The following is a 21,460-nucleotide window of genomic DNA, read 5'->3' as shown; positions in this document are numbered from 1 at the left end:
CTGTACCTATTTTTATTGATTTATAAGTATCGTAGAAAGTGTGTATTGATTATTATTCATGGAATACCTATTTTTATTGATTTAAGTATCGCAGAAAGTGTGTATTGATTATTATTCATGGAATACCTATTTTTATTGATTTAAGTATCGCAGAAAGTGTGTATTGATTATTATTCATGGAATACCTATTTTTATTGATTTAATAAGTATTGTAGAAAGTATGTATTGATTATTATTCATGGAATACCTATTTTTATTCATTTAAGTATCGCAGAAAGTGTGTATTGATTATTATTCATGGAATACCTATTTTTATTGATTTAAGTATCGCAGAAAGTGTGTATTGATTATTATTCATGGAATACCTATTTTTATTCATTTAAGTATCGCAGAAAGTGTGTATTGATTATTATTCATGGAATACCTATTTTTATTGATTTAATAAGTATCGTAGAAAGTGTGTATTGATTATTATTCATGGAATACCTATTTTTATTGATTTAAGTATCGCAGAAAGTGTGTATTGATTATTATTCATGGAATACCTATTTTTATTGATTTAAGTATTAAGTATACATTTACAATAGGCTAGTATCAAAAGCTAACCTTGGCAAAATCATGAAATCAAATATCAATGAAAATTGGAAACCACAAAAATAAATAAATTAACAGTAAATGATCCTGATATTGCCCAAGACATTATAACAAAGTCTCTAATTTATTTGTTTAATGGTGTTTTACATTGCTTTCCATACATGTTTTTTGTCAAGGAAATTTGAGCATACACCAACAGTAAAATCTATTAAGAGACATAAGTGACATACATGTATATCAAAATCTCAGTAGACTGACCAGAAAATTGACAGTGACTTATGGTTGCTAACTTCTGTGTCATTTGGTCTCAAGTGGAGAGTTGGGTCAATATCTTTAATTGTTTTTACATAGGCTGTAATGGTAACGTTTTTTCCTGTAGCTCAGTCCACATTGTAAACTTTGATATGTATGATAGCTCGTTTTGAAGCTGTGACATTTTCACATATGTGGTTAAATTTTCAGGTACGAAGTGAGATTACTTTTTCTGTAAATTAGCTTACACCAAACATCCTTTCGTGATGAGGCTCCTAGTGATAAAAAAATCTCTTTTTTAACACAATAAGTTCTTTGAAAATTTAATATTTTGAACACTTTTTATAGCTCCATAGTTTTTACACATTTATTCTGTGTTCCTCTACTTTCCTAATCACCACAAATGGTTAAGCTCAGTTATTTGTAAAAAAATAGAAACATGTCCACTACCACTACACAGAGTTGTTGTTTACACATGACTTTTTGAGTGCCTCATTTCGAGGTGCATTAGGGATATTGACCCAGTTGGTCTCAATGGCTAACTTATCACATCTTTTTATTTTTACATTCAACAGAATACTGGATATAACAAAATACTTTCATTTTGAATATTATAAAGCAATGGCTATTAAGACTTACAAGTGTGTCTTTCTATGTTATAATGTTCATGATGTTATACTACTGTTTCAGGTTAGGGTGATGGTTGGTGCTTGTTAAAATGATTAAGCCTGCTGCATTTGTTTGCACCTGTCCTAAGTCAGTAATCTGTTGTTCAATGGTTATCGTTTGTAGATGTGGTTTATATGTGTTTCCTCGTTTCTCACATATATTTTTTTATAGATAAGGCCCTTGGTTTTTCATGTTTAAATTGTTTTACACTTGTCATTTTGGGGCCCTATATAGCTGGCTTATCTGTGTGAGCCAATGTTCCCTATTGAAGGCCGTACTTCAGCCTATGATGATTTACTTTTTACACATTGTGACTTGGATGGAGAGTTGTCTCATTGGCACTCATACCACATCTTCTTATATCTATTGACAGATTAATACACAACTTACTTTTTACAGAATGTTTTCTTAGCCACATCTAAATTAGTACCACATGGAATTAGGTTATTTTGACCTTTATAACCAACACGCCCCCATCTAAACCAAACATGGTAGGACTTCTTACTGTCTTCCTCCAATAACTGTATCATAAAGTATTTGTTGTTGTTGTTCCCAACATTAGTCTGAAATTAATGGTCAAGATAATTTTATTTACAAGATTTTATTTTTCCTTTTCTTACATTGAATACTTTATTCAACTCATTGATGTGTTGTTATTCCTTTTTTCCACTGACATTTTTTTTTGATATGACTCGTCATTCATATTTCAACAGAAGTTTTTTTTACTGATATTTTGCCTGCCATTACTTAAAATCACAAAAGTTCCAGCTTAAATTTGCATCACAATTCATTTAACAAGTTCACTTAAGATTGAATTCATGTTGAAGCTGTTTGAAGAAGTCAGACGGATATTCAGAGCAAAATCTAATATTGTGGAGAGTTGTCTCATTGACAATCATACCACATCTTCTTTTTATTTATATATTTTTTTCAAACATTGTTTCAAATTTTAAACATACATTATATATTTCAACAAATTTAAGTCTTTTTAACATGCATCATTTTATTATGAAATTGTAATTTTTAACATGGAGTTAATTGTATCTTTTTTACAAACCTGATTTAGCATACAATCCCAGATATCTTTTCCTTCATAAAATACATGTGCTTTGCCTAACATTTGAGTACATTCTGAATCTACAGGTGCCTTGCCTTTAATGACAACTGTCTTTACTGTAAATACAATAAACATGAGCTTTGCCTTATAACTGAGTACATTTTGAACCTACTGGTGCTTTCCCTTTATATGTAACTGTCTTCACTAAAAAAAATAAGGCTCTAAAGAGCCTGTGTCGCTCACCTTGGTCTATGAGCATATTAAAGATTCATGACAAAATTGTGTTTTGGTGTTGGTGATGTGTTTGTAGATCTTACTTTATTGAACAATCTTGCCGCTAACAATTATGTTTATCTATAATGAAATTGGCCCAGAAGTGACAATGGAAAATATTTGTAAAAATTTACAAAAATTTACAAAATTTATGAAAACTGTTAACTAGAGGCTCTCAAGAGCCGGTATCGCTCACCTGATTCTACTTGGGTTTTTGAAATCATATAAAAAAAATTTCTAAAAGATTTTAAGTCATTTGTATGCATTTCCCATAGGGTCCTATGTTAAACTAAGTCCCCCGCTGGCGGCCATCTTGGATGATGGATTGGCTACAAAGTAACAACACTTGGCCAGCACCTCATAAGGAAAGGAACATTCATGATATGTTTGATTTCATTTAATTCAGTGGTTCTTTAGAAGAAGACTTTTGTATGCATTTCCCATAGGGTCCTATGTTAAACTAAGTCCCCCCCACTGGCGGCCATCTTGGATGTTGCAATGGCGACAAAATAACAACACTTGGTCAGAATCTCATTAAGAACATTCGGCCATCTTGGATAATGGATCGGCAACAAAGTAACAACACTTGATCAGCACCTTATAAGGAACATTCATGCTATGTTTTCTTTTATTCCATGCAGTGGTTCTCTAAAAGAAGTCATTTGTATGCATTTCCCATAGGATCCTATGTTTAACTAAGTCCAGTGTTTTCCCTAGGCTATTCAAGCATAGCGGTACCGCTACGCATCAATTTCGACCGCCATGCTTTCATCATTGCCGCTATGCATCCCGCTATGTGTGAAAATCGTAGCTGTGTAAAATATTTATTATCGATATTTTAAAAGTGAAGTGAAAAGTAACAAATATCCGCAGGTGATTTAAACTCATCCGACTGATAATTGGATGCATCATGTAGCGCGTGCCGGGATTTTACAACCTTCTTAATTAGTTCGTTATACTTCTAGACTTCAGTTACATAATAGAAGTTGCCAGATAGCTAATAAATAAATAGTCAAATTAATCTCCAATGCTCAAGACGTGAAGTACTTTCTGTGAAGAAAAAAAAATAAAATAAGTTTAACCTTTTCTGTAAATTGACTTTTACCTGTGCCGTGGCTAACTTTTAAAACGGGTTTTTGACATCGTTGTTTAACAGAGATCTTTACAATGTATAATCTTGGTCAGGTTAGTTTATAAAGCTAACATAATTTCACCGAGAATGAACAACATATAATTTTTTTAATAATTTTCGCAGTTACTTCAACAGTTTATAGAAGGTCATAGAACGTCGATGAACTATTTTTTGATTGGTCTTAACTAAAAGATATTTTTAGATTAGTTGCGGTTGATTGATTTTATCAAAGAATACACATCTCCGGGCCGAGTAAAAGACGGTCTTTTTATGAAAAATTTAAAAGATTTGATAATTTACGGAATAATTGTTTTTTTAATAAACTTGTGTTGTTTTATTTTTATTTTAATGGGTCACAAGCTTAAATACGCGTAGCGGCCTCAATTACCGTTTTTAAACAAGTGATCACAAGTGGGGCTAAATTTCTTTCACTTCGGCAAGATAGGAATTTTACAATTATGAATCGTTATAAATATATCAAAGAGGGGTGTATTGAAATCGATAGTTAATTTTCATGAAATAAAATGTCAGCTTAGTTTCAGAATAGGTAATTGCCAAAAATGTCATCCGTCGTATGTCAGGTATAAGTCAGTGACGACTTCTTTAATTAACACAAATATACTTTATTTTATTGTTTCCTGTATTAAAAATGTCTGAAGTAATGATGACACTCAAACTTGTATTTAACAACTTGCTGTTGATGATGAAACCATTCTATCCGCATATAATCCCTGCACTACAATATTTTTTTCAGACTCTAGCCAAACATTTCAAGTCAGTTGGAAGTGAAATAGAAGTTCTGGAAGAATGTTAAACACTGAGAACACTGTTAGTGAAAGAATGTAAAGACATGACATTTAGGAAGACAATGAACAAAGTTGCCAGTCTTGGAACTTTGTATCCTTGTCTGTCTAAGTATGCAGCAATTGGTCTTGTTTTGCCAGTTTCAACAGCTGATTGTGAAAGATGTTTTTCCTGTTTGAACAGAGTGAAAACATGCTTGAGAAACAGACTATGCCAAAAAGTGCTGAACTGTTTAATGCATATATCAATTGAAGGACCAAAGGAGGAAGCTTTTGATTTTGACAAATGTGTAGTGACCTTTGGAAAGTTAAAACAGAGGAAAATATCAACAAAATAAGGTGTACCTGACATTATGTGTAAATAACTATTGCAGACCAGGGCTTCCAAAATTTTTTTGAGCCAGTCGGACATTTTAATCCCTAAGACTAAGTCACAAAAGGCAACTATGGTAATCAGATGGCCATCTCAATGATTGACATTAGATTAAAAAAGAACGATATTAAACTTTACTTTGTTATGAATTTGTTGTTTTGACGTAAACTGTTAAATTGGCAGTGCATCATTCAAAGTGTGCACATCAGCGTGATCATATCTCCTGAGACTCTTTATTTGTGGAAAATGACTTTGTCTAAAACTTTACTTTCGCTTTTAAAGTCACATTTTCAAAACCGGATGTTGACTTGACAATGGTAAAACATGGACCATAAACGGATACCTAAAATCTGTGTATGTTACAAAGCACGACTGAGTGAAGAAGTTCTTTTCATGTTATTTCTTCAACAAAATACTTGAAATGAACGTTAGATTCAGGTATCAATGATAATTTTAGCATTTTTGAAGAAATGTAGGATGCATAATTAAATTTCCCAATGTCTGGTACTGAAAATAGTTTACCTGTCACCTGAACAGGTAGTTTTCAGCTGGATAACAACTAATTAGCCTTGATTAAAATTAGAAAGGATTGAAGGGTTGTTTTGATAATAATTAATCGTCATGTCACTTTTATGACCCGAAATGTGTTGCTGTTAAAGGCAAAAGGTTGGGTCAAAAAGATCGTGAATTATGTTAAAATGACCGAAAAAAACTTGAAAACTAAAAAATATATGACCGTTTCATGCTTTGCCCAGCCAAATTTTACCGGACATAATACAATTGTCCGGAATATATGACCATTTTGGAAGCCTTGTTGCAGACTGGATTATTTTATTTTTATTATTGTTTGTAACTTAAGGGCTTTCATTTATTCCTCTCATCTGTGATAAATGCTTTAGAGTTGCATGATTTGTATGAATTGCTATAACTATAATAAAACAATTAGATTGGTATATTGCTTTTAATATATACATTATGTAGTGTAAATAGTTCTGAAAAAAAGAAGTGTCGCGCGACGCGTTGCAAATTAACCATGGACCCACCATGCATGAGAAATTTTCTAGGGAAGACACTGTAAGTCCCCATGCTGGCAGGCATCTTGGATGTTGGATCCGCTACAAAGTAACAACACTTGGTCAGCACCTCATAAGGAACATTCATGCCATGTTTGGTTTCATTCCATTCAGTGGTTCTCTAAAAGAAGACATTTGGATATATTTCCCATAGGGTCCTATGTTAAACTAATTCCCTTGCTGCCAGTCATCTAGGAAGATGGATCGGCTACAAAGTAACAACACTTGGTCAGCACCTCATAAGGAACATTCATGCCATGTTTGGTTTCATTCCATTCATTGGTTCTCTAAAAGAAGTCATTTGTATGCATTTCCCATAGGGTCCTATGTTAATCTAAGTCCCCATGCTGGCAGCCATCTTGGATAATGGATCGGCTACAAAGTAACAACACTTGGTCAGCATCTCATAAGGAACATTCATGCCATGTTTGGTTTCATTCCATTCATTGGTTCTCTAAAAGAAGACATTTGGATATATTCCCATAGGGTCCTATGTTAAACTAAGTACCCCGCTGGCAGCCATCTTGGATGATGGATCGGCTACAAAGTAACAACACTTGGTCAGCACCTTATAAGTAACATTCATGCCATGTTTGGTTTCATTCCATTCAGTGGTTCTCTAAAAGAAGACATTTGTATATATTTCCCATAGGGTCCTATGTTGAACTAAGTCCCCCGCTGGTGGCCATCTTGGATAATGGATCGGCTACAAAGTAACAACACTTGATCAGCACTTCATAAGGAACATTCATGCCATGTTTGGTTTCATTCCATTCAGGGATTCTCTAAAAGAAGTCATTTGTATGCATTTCCCATAAGGTCCTATGTTAAACTAAGTCCCCCGCTGGCGGCCATCTTAGATAATGGATCGGCTACAAAGTAACAACACTTGGTCAGCACTTCATAAGGAACATTCATGTCATGTTTGGTTTCATTCCATTCAGTGGTTCTCTAAAAAGAAGTCATTTGTATGCATTTCCTATAGGGTCCTATGTTAAACTAAGTCCCCCGCTGGTGGTCATCTTGGATGATGGATCGGCTACAAAGTAACAACACTTGGTCAGCACCTCATAAGAAACATTCATGCCATGTTTGGTTTCATTCCATTCAGTGGTTCTCTAGAAGAAGTTCAAAATGTAAAAAGTTAACGACGACGGACAACGGACAACGGACGCCAAGTGATGAGAAAAGCTCACTTGGCCCTTCGGGCCAGGTGAGCTAAAAATTGACTATAAAGGACAATAACTCCTTAAGGGGTCAATTGACCACTTTGTTCAAGTTGACTTATTTGTAGTTCTTACTTTGGTGTACATTATTGCTGTAAATAGTTTATCTGTATCTATAATAATATTCAAGATAATAACCAAAAGCTGCAAAATTTTCCTAAAATTACTAATTTAGGGGGCCCAACAACAAGTAGCCCGATTGGTCTGAAAATTTCAGGGAAGATAGATCTTAACCTAATGAACAATTTTATGCACAGCAGATCTAAATGCTTTGGATTCAGAGATATGAGCCAAAAACTGCAGTTTACCATATGTACTATTTTTAGCCAGGGCAACCATCTTGATTCACGGACGGGGTCATCTGACTCATTTTTTAAACAAGATACCCTGATGATGATTCTGGACAAGTTTGGTTAAATTTGTCTTAGTAGTTTTAGAGGAGAAGATTCTTGTAAAAGATTACAAAAATTTACAAAAAATTGACTATAAAGGGCAATTACTCCTTAAGGGGTCAACAGACCATTTTGGTCATGAGACTTATTTGTAGATCTTACTTCGCTGAACATTATTGCTGTTTACAGTTTACCTCTATCTAAAATAATATTCAAGGTAATAACCAAAAACGGCAAAATTTCCTTAAAATTACCAATTTAGGGGCAGCAACCCAACAACGGGTTCTCCGATTCATCTGAAAATTTCAGGGCAGATTGATCTTGACCTGATCAACATTCCCCCCCCCCCCCCCCCCCCCTCAGATTTGCTCTATGCTTTGGTTTCAGAGATATAAGCCAAAATCTACATTTTACCCCTATGTTCTATAGGCGGCCATCTTGGTTGGTTGGCCGGGTCACCAGACACATTTTTTAAACTAGATACCCCAATGTTGATTGTGGCCAAGTTTGGTTTGATTTGGCCCAGTAGTTTCGTAGGAGAAGATTTTTTAAAAGTGAACGACGGACGACGACGAACGCAAAGTGATGAGAAAAGCTCACTTCGCCCTTCGGGCCAGGTGAGATAAAAAGCACTATGAGAGTAAAGCATAGTCTCCTACCAGTTAAAAAGTCATTATATTGAAACAAAACGCAAAAAAAAAAAATATTACTTGCATGCATTTTTTTAAGGTCAAAGGACTATTACTTAGCAAAATAATCATCTCAATGGAACAAAAAAATTGAACTAGATCTATAACTTGATCTGTAACTGGTCATGAAAAAAAATGTACCAAATATCAAATTGCTCAAGCATTAAGAATAAAAGGGTGGAAACTTATTTGCCATACTGACAGAGTGTAAATCTTAAGACAGTGAAAAGCTTTTCGTACCCTTTTCTTCAGAGCCATTTTCATCAGCTCCTGATTTTCCTTTCTTCCCTCCACTTTTAGCAGCTTTGCCTTTGCCTTTACCAGCTGACTTTGAGGTCGTAGGTTCATCCTCAGGTTCTACTTTTACTTTCACAGCATCTCCTCTACTTGATACTCTTTTAGGTGCTACCTTCTTTGGTGAATCTATTGGTTCAACGGCATCTGTATCACAAATAAACGTCCTCATATAGATTGAACTTTTTACAAAGTATCATATCAAATTGAGTAATAAGCCTATCAAAATTTAAATTAAATAGTAAAACCAATACTTTCTTTCCTTCTATTTTTATTAAAGCCACATTCATCACTATGTGCTATTTGTGCCAATCAGATTTTATTAGTAGACAAAACCAGAGTGCCTGGAGAGAACAACCAAATTTGGGTAGGAACAAACAAATAATATCCATCAGCTTTAAAAAACATCTGTATTGTCACTATCAAAAAAGAACATTCAAAATCTTAAATCTTTGATTATCTTTTTTTCCTCAGCATTTTCACATCATTTGTTCAAATATATTTTAATTATTAGTTTTCCAATAATATAGGGTTATTGCATAACTATTGGGGAATATTGTTGTCCCGAGTAAAGTTTTATATTGCACGAGCTTGCGAGTGCAATATATGTTCTACTAGGGACAATATTCCCCAATATTCATGCAATAACCCTTTTATTGTATAGCAATATAATATTTGAAAGTAAAAATTGGTTTAAACTAAGATTTTGAAGTTGATGACGTCTTGAATTTTGAAGATTTATTGCACTAGTGCAATATTAGAATTTATTGCATGCTAACTTTTGGTTATTTTCTGTGGGAAATATGATACTGCTATGCAATGAAAGTCATTCTTCTAACTTTTCTCACCAGATTTACATCGATCAATAGTACGAGCTACATTGGTGACTGTATTAACCTGTTCCATTTGAGCAAAGTCTATATCATAAGCTCTGTGGTTGGCCACTATATTGAGATCCTTCCCTGAAATTCTGGCATTCTCTATTTCGACAGAATGTTCAGCATTGTATGGAATCCATTTACCCTTCTCATCCTCCCACTGCCATACATAGTAATCTAAAAGAGATAAAGCATTATATGGATTTCATTTACCCTTCTCGTCATACCACTGCCATATATAGTAATCTAAAGAAGATAATTATAGTTAGTTCTCATGTTGTGTTGTTACACCACATTGCCAAGGAAAGGGTTAAGCACTCAAACATGTTTTTCTTAACATGATTGTCCCAAGTAAGGAGACTGTAATTCAGTGGTTGTTGTTGGTTTCTGTCTATCATGTTTGTTTTTCATAAATTGTTTAATTACATAAATCAGGCCTTTAGTTTTCTAGTTTTAAACGTTTCACATTTTTTCAAGTCTTTTATAGCTGAGTCCTTAATATAGATTTTATCGGATTGTTGAAAGCTGATTAGAAATAGCTGACAGTCCATGCAATCATTAAAATTTAATATAAAAATAATATCAGTTAGATTTAGTATTTTAATGTGTGGTTATTCGTGTCTTATATAAAAGGTGTTGTGAATAGGAAATTTTTATAGTCCCACAACATCTCTCATTTATTTTTTTGTGTCGATTTTGAGGATTAAAAGGAGTAAACTGTTTTCATCAGTTGTTTTACTTGAAATGCAAAATGATTAATTAATTACTAATGTCAGTCAGGGGCACTACTTGCAAAAGTATTTTTCATTTACTTCAAGAAGTAAAAAAAAAATATACACATATAAGTTAATTATAATGTTTAAATAGTCTCCCCTTAATTTTCTCAAAAATTTACTTGTATCAGTGAATTTGTCTTACAATCCCACAAAAATAATCAAGTTTTGAGAAGTAAATCATGCCTTTAATGATTTTTTCGAGGTTAGCTCATAATTTTTTATTAGAGTTCATCTCATTAATTCAACAAAGAAACTGATTGCGCAAGCTCTTAAAAGTATTTGCACAAGGCCTTCAAAAATTGCTCCTTGGGGCTTGTAAATAATCAGTGTTCTGAAGATAACAGACAAATGGGATTTTCATTGTCCATGAAATCACACTTAAATGATTAGTAAAGACATCTGCAAAGGGCAGACAATTCAAAATTCTTTTTGAGCAACAAAATCCTAAGAATTCAAGAAAAGAAGATAGGATGATTTTTTACTTACACAAGTAAAAAATTCTGAATGTATAAGGGACATAGCTCAGCTATTTTTTTTACCTATACAAGTAAATAAAATTCACTTGTATAAGTATCCTACAAATTTACTTATGCAAGTATATTTATATTACTTCAAGTAAATAAAAATTACTTGTTCAAGTAGTACCCCTGACTGAATGTACTTTATGCATGTGATTTGTCTAATTCAATTGAATTAAATCAAAGCGAGAACTCAACCCTCTATATATCGTTTTAGTAATGTTTCTTCAAGGTCTAATCAAGGATGGACCATACTTATTTTCATATGAACAAAGTGTTGAGAGAAAATAAAAATTTGAGCTACATATTTTTTATCTTGGGATTGACAGTTTGCATCTATTTAAACATACACATCAAATAAACAAACAGAACACATCAATTAAACATACCATCACTCTTATCATCTTTAACAGCTAATCTGACCCTTCTTGACCACCCAGTCTTACTGTTCTTCTGTACCATTTTGTCAAAGACAACCTCTAAACTGGCACCACCAGCAACATCAAAACTCATCTAAATTTACAACAGTTTTTAATCATATTAGCATGTTTAAATGTTACTTAGGTTTCGTGTTGTTCAGTCTTTAGTTTTTTATGTTTTGTATTGTGTTCGATTGTTTGTCTGCTGGTCTTTTTTTCCCCTTCTTTTTCCCATGGCATTGTCAGTTTATTTTCGACTTATGAGAGTTTAAATGTCCCTCTGGTATCTTTCTCCTTTCTTTTAAATATAACTGAAAATATGATGACACTAGATACACCTTAATGCTTTTGACAACAATATTCACTAAACTGTACTGAACATTATACGAAGTTGTATAATAACCAATTCATTTAGCTTGAACTAATAACATTTTTGAGAGAAAAATAGTCAATAGAGGATAAAAAAGGAATATATTTACTTTAAACATTGTACTTAACTATAATACATGTAATAGTTATGTATTTACTCTGAACTGTTGTCTAGTTATAGTTGTAGTAACTTTGAACTTTAATATTACTTTTTATTGTATAGCAATATAATATTCCCCACAGAAAGTAACCAAAAGTTAACATGCAATAAATTCTAATATTGCATTAGTGCAAAAATCTTCAAAATTCATGACGTCATCAACGACAAAATCTTAGTTTAAACAAATTTTTACTTTCAAATATTATATTGCTATACAATAAAAGGGTTATTGCATGAATACTGTTGAATATTGTCCCTCATAGAACATATATTGCACTCGCAAGCTTGTGCAATATAATGTTCTACTCGGGACAATATTCCCCAATATTCATGCAATAACCCTATAATACAATAATAGTTACATTTAGTTTGTTCTGTCATGTCTGTAGAAGTAATATTTTGTTTGATCTACAAATAGTTTGAAATTGATAGGTACATTTACTTTGTACAATAATATATTTTTTACTTTGACTCACAGATGGTTTCTTTAAATTAAAAGCATCAGTAATACTTTCATTTTTATCATCAGAGTATTTTGTCCAGGTAGATTTGTCACCTTCCCATTCCCATCTGACTGTTACACCATCAATCTGTGAACCAAGTTTGGATTTCTTTGTTGGTACTGTATCTCCACTGCCATCTTCAGTTGTATCTGTAGTGGAATGAAAAATATGAAAAATGATTAATAAAGATTGAACGCTAAAGTTAACCAATTTCGATAACTTATTGACGATGTTATTTATGTATTATTGTCATTTTGTTTATTTTCTTTGGTTACATCTTCTGACATCAGACTCGGACTTCTCTTGAACAGAATTCTAATGTGCATATTGTTATGCGTTTACTTTTCTGCATTGGCTAGAGGTATAGGGGAGGGTTGAAATCTCACAAACATGTTTAACCCCGCCGCATTTTTGCGCCTGTCCCAAGTTAGGAGTCTCTGGCCTTTGTTAGTCTTGATTATTTTAACTTTTAGTTTCTTGTGTACAATTTGGAGTTTTGTATGGTGTTCATTATCACTGAACCAGTATATATTTGTTTAGGGGCCAGCTGAAGGATGCCTCCCTGTGCAGGAATTTCTCGTTGCATTGAAGACCTGTTGGTGACCTTCTGCTCTTGTCTGCTCTATGGTAGGGTTGTTGTCTGTTTGGCACATTCCCCATTTCCATTCTCAATTTTATTGGAGGAGTCGATATTTGCAACTTTTTTATTCGGTCAATTATTTCTTGCTTAACAGTATTTGACTTATTAAAGTCGTATTTTGTCTTGCATTAAAGGGAGACAAATCCTAAAACTTACAATTTTAGACTTCTGTGAGTCAAAAGCAGATTCAGACTTATTTATGTCTGAGCTCTGACTGATAATTAGCAAGTTTTCATTAATTAATTAAAATCAGCTCTTTTTAATTTTAACTCATACTTCTACCAAATTGTACCCAATATTTTTAAACATTATAATGCTTCATTCTTTTATTATTTTGTAGTTGATCTACTAATATAATTTATATTTAAAAAAAAAATCCTCAAGTTTGCACGATCCATAGATTATTTGAAAAGGATATTTTACTGAATATTGCCTTGGACATCGTCTTTTATTTTTAATCAGCCGACAGACCCGTTCAACAACCATACATACAGATAAGCTGACTTGTAGTTATTTCCAAGTCTCTGTACTGGTCATACAACATGTATGTTGCTACATGTATATACAATGATATTATATGAAAGAAAGTTACAACAACTATGTATGTAAATAATATCCAATAAATCATGGATACGATTTTGGTTGAGTATTAGTTGCTGAAAGAATGATTTGTTGTGTACCTGATTTTAGGTGTGTAACTGAGAGGACCATAGCCTCACCGGACACAATTACGAACGATTAGAATGATTTGTTGTGTACCTGATTTTAGGTGTGTAACTGAGATTACCATAGCCTCACCGGACACAATTACGAACGATTTTTGAACTGTGATTAATATTTTTTTTATGTAGACTACTTTTGTTGAATTGTGTAATATTTATACCATAGAATTTAAGATGTATGAAGGCTTTCCATTTTGCATCATATCCCACACAAGTTTTTATTCACATTAGGACACTTTAGTAAGATTTGTGTGACCTTGTTTTACGAGTCAAGAGAGCCACATATGGACGCAATTCCGAACAGCACTATATTGATATATCTTGCAAAAGAAATTAATGACAACAGTCTAGATTGATAAAGCATACATTAATCTTTATCTCAAACACATTTTCATAGGAAAATAAGATGCACAAGTTTGTTTTTTACTTCAATTACTTCAGCAGTGGTTGCAGACAAAACGTCGGTCATGTGTAAAGGAAATATTTCTGATTTTTTTGTTTTTGTGCAAGTTCCTCCTTTGAACATGTTGAAGGAGCACTAAATTTAAGTTTATCCATTTCGGTGGTGTACTTTTCATTCATCTATGATATTTTTTTATATAGGTCAACATTTCTTTCAGAGTTTTCTGGACTTTTCAATAAAATTAACATATTTTCTTTTGACAGTAAATAGGGTCACAAGAGTCTAAAAAACGTCAATTGTGGGGTTATTTGGGCAAGATAAAAGGCATCATGCATATGAACAGAATCAGGAGATATTTTTCTTTCTATATATTATCAAAAGAAGGCAATATGCACTTACCTTTATGTTTTTTTATATAACTTGCAGGCCAGATTGCCGTTCTTGTATTTTCAGAATGATTTTGTCATCGTCATCAACATTCACCAAGTGCACACACATTGTTTTATCATGAAAACAAGGGAATTTTAATAGGGTTTTTATTTACATGATTTATAAAAACATTTATTGATAAATATAAATAAATATGATCTCAGAGGGCAAACATTGGAAATTGTTCGTAATTGTGTCCAGTCGTAATTGCGTCCTGTGGGCTATCAAATTTATGAAACACATGTGTTTGCTACATAATCTAGTCTCTAGACTTATGCAGACTAAAATAATGCACATCAAATTCCAGACAACTCTTTAACATAACCTACGTATAAATTAAGCTAGATTTAGGTCCTGCCCTTCCTTTAAACTTTCCTAAATGCATAAGTTTGTCTGTATTTATAGAAGATATAAACAAAAATCGACTTTTTGTGGTGTAAACACTGCCATCACCGATGAACCGTAAAGCAAATCACTGTAACATGCATTGGATATAGCTGACAGTTTCTTGTTCAATGTCGTTTTCTCACCTGTTTTCTTCCTTCTTGGCATTTTAATTTGTTTAACACTGCTAATTTCTTTTTTGATGACTGTAGGATTTTCTGTTTTGAAAGATTACGCTTGATGAACTATTTATAGAAATGATAATTTTATGAAACGAATTTCTACGATATGAACGCGGACCTAAATGAAAACATCTTTACTCGGCACGTGCCCGAATTGGAAACAATTACTACTACTATATTTGCCAATGTTTAAAACAAATATATAAACATAAAACTAGAGGCATGTTATATCATATGGGTCTGTTAAAGCTAAATTCAAGAGTCTTTGACTTGCTTCTGAAAAAAAAAACATAAAGAAAATCATTCTAAATAGTTTTATCTGAGACTACTATAACACATGTGTTATTATAGTAGTCTCAAGTTTTATCAAGAATTTTTACAGTTTTTTTAAAATGATTTCAAGGACGTATATTAGTTTTACGTCCTTGGTGATTTATAAAGAATTTATATATATACTCTTTCTATATACAAGTATATTTTACTGCAAATGCAACATTCTTATTCAATTAGCCTGGGGTCCTGGCTAATCCTGTCAGTATAGCCAGGCGTGTATCAATGTACTGCCTGTCAATGATTGGTTAATACTAATTTTGTCCTCAATGTTTGTTTTACATCTGTATCCAATCAATTCTTGTGTAACATCAATTAGTAAAAATTAGACTGTAATTATTTTTCTTTATGAATTGATGTATAGTGTTATCATATCTAATTAGAAGTATGATGATAATTAGTAAGCAGAAAAGGGTTAATTCTTATCAGCAATCGCCTGGTGAGAAAGTTAAAAGTTTAAGATTTCACATGTCCAAGGTATGGCACGCGGGAACCACATAAATGAGATAATCACAATTTATCGGGGATAATGATAGATTATCGGTCGACAATTATAGATGTACGGCGTAAAGTATACTTTACGGTTGTAAATGCATTTACGAAATTATCGTCGACAATCTATCATTATCGATCATAAATGCATTAACACTCGACAATCTATAATAAAGGAACGCGGGAACCACATTATTGGATAATAACAGTTTAACGGGCGATTCGTAAATGCATTTACGCCCTGTTTTCGATAGCGATTCATATGTACCCAATCACAATAGATTATCGACAATGCTAATTAATTTTGTCCAATCATATCCATCGATTCAAATGACAACACGTTTAAGTCAAATTGATCGTCTAGCTAGATCTCAACAACCGGCAATTAATAGTATTTTAGAATACTGTTTATCTGTAAAAATTGAGACGAAATTAATTACATGCAAGTTTACAGTTATTAGTTATTTTTACGTTTGCAACAGAGATCAACAGACACGAATCCTGGGAATATTAATTATTATACTTATAATAATTTTACAAAGTTAATAAGTTATAACTGGCACTAATTTCATATACATGGCAAGTCGTTGTAGAATAATTTACTTTCTATTTATCAATATTACATTTATTATTTTTAATGTAACAAAATAGTTTTTTTTATATCAAATATTTTATATTAAAAAATCGTGCATTTTTTTTTTATATATTAACTGAGACACCTATATGTTGTAAAACATTTGGTTAATAAAGAATTGATATATATGTACCGTGACATATATTGTTTTTCCGGATTGAATACCATAGTATTGCCCAGTGCTTCTGTTTAAATAAAGTAATTTGTTTAGTTGTAAAATCAATTACCAAGTGATAATCCATTTAGAACTTCACCTCCAGCTTAATTTCAGGGGATTAATTAGAAGGCAATAAATTGCGCAATCGCTCACCTGTAAATCCAGTCACAACTCGGGCTACAGAACTAATTATTGGAAAATCGGACACATATAATTTCACTGTGTAATTAAGAAGCAAACCTTAGCAAATAAATGCGGTACAGAAAAGTTTCTTGCAATATCAACTGATCATTACCAGATTTTAATTTTTAAATTAAAAGAAATGCCGCGAAAGTAGCTTTTTATTTGTTTGGTGTATAAAATAACCATAAATCTACTTATTCATGGTATGGCATCAATATTTCTGACCTGACACTACGTACTTTATATTGCTTAATTCTATAGAATTTAATATGCAATGTTTTAAAGTAAGTAAGCCTCACAGGCAGACAGCTTAAACTCGAACGAATCAAAATATTTTAATTTGGCAGAACTATAACCAATGAATATCTGTAGACAGAATATATTCAGAAACAAATTTTGTACATGTTGCTATTGTTTCTAATAATTCTCGCAATTTGTAAAGGAATTAAATTCAAATAGTTTTTGTTCACCGTCTTCTTTGAATATATTAAATCCATCATTTCTCGTTCTTTCGTGCAATTTGATATTATTTTTGTAAGATTATCAGATTATTACATGTCATTTTTCATATCGCATGTATTATCAGCCCTAGGTTCAATATCAGCCCAAGAGCCGCATTGCTCGAGGGCTGATATTGACCGAGGGCTGATAATACATGCGATATGAAAAATGACATGTTATGATCTTTTTATCATATGCTTCAACAGTAGAGAAAAATAACAGATTCATGTATTGATCCTTTTACGTGGTTCCCGAAAAGAAGTTGAAAGAGTAAAAAGTTCACGGACGTCGGACTCAAAATTAGATACATTCAATATGAAATCTTTCGATCATATGCCTCAACAGAGAGAAAAAAACACATTTTAATATGGACGAATCGACAAAAAAATAATAATTCAACAATATACATAATGAACATTGTTTGGAAAAGTCAACTTTTTTAAAGTAACTTTCTAAATCATGTTTCAGAAAAACTTAAAAAATGCATTTATTTAATATATTTTTTTTAATTCAATTTTATTATTTTACACAATTTACTTTCCAGTATTCAAATAATTGTTTTGTACACTACTTTGTAATGTTTTTCACTGAAAACGTAGCATTGAGGTGTATTTTCCGGAATTTACCGAGTATCACCGGAATGCCATGTGATAACGTTACGGAAAGGCATGTGATAATCGAAGCATGTGATAAACTTTTCATATCAGCCCGCTAAGCACCAATTCGTAAAATATGGAGTTTACGTTAATTTAATGTTATTATCATCAAGGATTTGTATAGTTCGAAATCTAACTATACAAATCCTTGTTATCATACAGTAAAAATCATATGTTATTTAGTCTAAGTATATGATAAAGCTATTTATCCTGCAATTAGGTGTCCTACTATAGAGATACAGCTCTACAGATATCAATTCAGTTCAATTCAAAGTTTTATTGCCATATAAACTATACAGTTTGTGACATATAACAACAACAAAAACAAATAAAGACAATAACTAAGTAACTCAATATGCATACACAAATTCAGGTAAATATTAAAGGGTCCCCTGTCCTAAGTTCCATCGCTATGCTGTATCTGTATACTGTACAGATATCGCTTTAAAGCTCCGACCACTGTCGGACTGAGTATTGTTTGAACCTGTGTGACCACAGAATGTGTATTCCAGTTGCATTCCAATGACGATGACAATAATGTCGATTTCAAACTTGAATGTGTATGATTGTGTTAGAAAATCAACCATGTCAATTTCAGCATGCATGTTTAGTGAATGTCAAGTCTGAAACGTAGGACAACTCGTACACTTCTGTTTCAAATTTGACAATGTTTTGTTATTTGTTTTTACTGTTGAAATTAGTTGTTATTTTAAAATAGATAATTATTCACCTTGTGCGATGTATTATTGTTGACCATTCGAGATTCTTTTTTTGCGAACCCGTCTTCAGCGTAATGTGTAATTTTGATATTGCTACTCGGGCCTCAAGGGAACACAAATCGGGAAAAAATGCTAAATATGTTAGTTTTTGTGTCTTTCAAAACACAAACAATATACAGAATTAATTGCAGGATAAAGACTCGAAACAGGTGTAGTGGCTCGCTAAAAGTTCGCATACACCTTGTTGCCTAGCCTCGTACAAATACAGCTGATATTTAAAGACACTAAACAGTTATTGTCTATATATATATATATATATATATATATATATATATATATATATATATATATATATATATATATATAGTGATGACCTAAGGTTATTTGCTAGTATAATAGTATAACATCTATATTTCATCGACAATCATATGAATTTGTATTTATTTTCCATGTTTCCAACTAAGGTTTGACTTGAAATAACGATGAATTATTGATTGTGATTGTTTTAATGCCAGTGACAAATATTTCATGTATGTGTAGGACTATGATATAGTGATGACCTAAGGTTGTTTGCTAGTATTATAGTATAACTTCCATAGTTCATTGACAGTCATATTGATTTATAACTAGTTTTCATGTTCTGTATAAGGTTTGAAATGAATTCTTGATTGTGGTCGCTTAACATCCAGTGGCACATATTTCATGTTTTTTAGGGCTATAATATAGAGATAACACAAGGCTGTTTGGTAGTATAATAGTATAAGTTTTATGGTTCATTGACAATCATACTAGTTTGTACTTAGTTTCCATGTTACCTTCAATGGTTTGACATATTAATGAATTATCGATTATTGGTTGATTAACGTTCAGAGGCAAATATTTCATATATTCTTAGGACGATGATATAGGCACGGAGATGACATAAGGTTATTTGCTAGAATAATAGTATAACTGTCATAGTTCATTGACAATCATATTACTTACGTCTTTCTACCTTTCAGTGGAAAGACCTATTGATTTTGTTCTGATTATTAGGTCTTTCCACCTCTCCGTGGAAAGACCCATTTATTTGGTTTTGATTATTAGGTCTTTAAACTTTTCCGTGGAAAGACCTTTTGGTTTCGTTCTGAGATTTATTTATTTTCTTCTGCCACATTTTGTTCTTGCGAAGTATTGTGGTTTCGCAAGATGTCGCCTAGATTTTTTCGCATATGATATCGAACAGTTATTGCGCTTTTGAAACTGACCCTGTTAAACCGTACACTTTACATTGTAAGAGTTATCTCCCCGAACACTGTTTTCCTTGTGTCCACTACTCCTTCACAACCGTAAAAGATTACGACAAATTTATTTTACCAAAGTGCTTGCTATATCTTCAAGATGATAAGTTGGATTGCACCAAAGTTCTCCGGAGTGACCATATGAGAGTTATTTCCCCTTATGCATATAAACTCATAAACCTTAAGCCGTATAAACATAGAGTCGCTTTATTAAAGATCCTTGTGTCACAACTTAGAAAATTAGGCCAAGGTCAAGGTCATGTTCAAATTTTGACATTCACTTCAAACTGATTTTACTCAGAAAAATGTTCGGGGTAAAATTTTAAAAAATGTGAGCAAAATGTTACTCACGACATCATTTAAGTCGAGAGTATTTGTCGAAATTATACGCTTAGTATTATGGGGGGTTTTCATGTCACTGAAATGGAAAAACTAACAAATTAACTAATTATAGCTTCAGACTTTACAGCTCTAATGATGCGTACATGCAATTTATCTTTGTAAATCATCCAATGCCAACACATACCCATCTAGCCCCCTTTTTTTTAGGAATCCAATTTCTATTTTATTTTTAAAAAATGCTAATCCTTCTCAATTTTTGAATAAATTTCTTTCTGAAATACAAATCTATTCCTGCAAAATAAAATCTGCTCCAAATCATGTACATGTAAATACATTCAAATAAGAGCATTGATGAATATCCTATAGTCAAAGCAGGTACTTGATGAATATCCTGTAGTCAAAGCAGTTACTTGATGAATATCCTATAATCATAGCAGGAACTTAATGAATATCCTTTAGTCATAGCAGATAAATGACGAATATCCTTTTGTCATAGCAGGTACTAGATGAATATCCTGCAGTCATAGCAGTTACTTCGTGAATATCTTGCAGTCATAGCAATTTCTCGATGAATATCGTATAGTCATAACAGTTACTTGAAAAATAACATATTGTCATAGCAGGTACTTGATGAATATATTATTGTTATAGTAGGTATCTGATGAATAGCATACTGTTATAACAGTTACTTCAGGAATGTTCTATAGTAAAAACAGTAGCTTGATGAATATCCTATTGTCATATCAGCAGTTACTTGGTGGATATCCTATTGTCATAGCAGTTGAATAATGAATATCCTATAGTCATAGCAGCTACTTGATGAATATCCTATAGTCATAGCAGTTACTTGGTGGATATCCTATTGTCATAGCAGTTGAATAATGAATATCCTATAGTCATAGCAGCTACTTGATGAATATCCTATTATCATAGCAGTTACTTGTTGAATACCCTAT

General features: G+C 32.4%; 1 protein-coding gene across 1 annotated transcript in view; it reads right to left on the bottom strand.

Moving 5' to 3' along the window:
- The window catches only part of LOC143079434 (poly [ADP-ribose] polymerase 2-like), a 29,124-nt gene extending 13,831 nt beyond the window's left edge, over positions 1 to 15,293 (bottom strand). Inside the window, exons 1-7 of the mRNA XM_076254772.1 lie at positions 15,175 to 15,293; positions 12,424 to 12,599; positions 11,389 to 11,512; positions 9,676 to 9,882; positions 8,774 to 8,974; positions 2,573 to 2,688; positions 1,906 to 2,078 (exon numbers count right to left, since the gene is read on the bottom strand). Coding sequence (XP_076110887.1) covers positions 1,906 to 2,078; positions 2,573 to 2,688; positions 8,774 to 8,974; positions 9,676 to 9,882; positions 11,389 to 11,512; positions 12,424 to 12,599; positions 15,175 to 15,196 — 1,019 coding nt within the window. The 5' untranslated portion in view covers positions 15,197 to 15,293. The remainder of the gene's footprint in view (positions 1 to 1,905; positions 2,079 to 2,572; positions 2,689 to 8,773; positions 8,975 to 9,675; positions 9,883 to 11,388; positions 11,513 to 12,423; positions 12,600 to 15,174) is intronic.
- Between the last annotated feature and the right edge of the window lie 6,167 nt (positions 15,294 to 21,460).

This window comes from Mytilus galloprovincialis, chromosome 6, assembly GCF_965363235.1.
Source record: "Mytilus galloprovincialis chromosome 6, xbMytGall1.hap1.1, whole genome shotgun sequence".
NCBI classification, from domain to species: Eukaryota; Metazoa; Mollusca; class Bivalvia; order Mytilida; family Mytilidae; genus Mytilus; species Mytilus galloprovincialis.
Note: the sequence above shows the minus strand (reverse complement) of the source record. Positions and strands in the feature narration are given on the sequence as shown.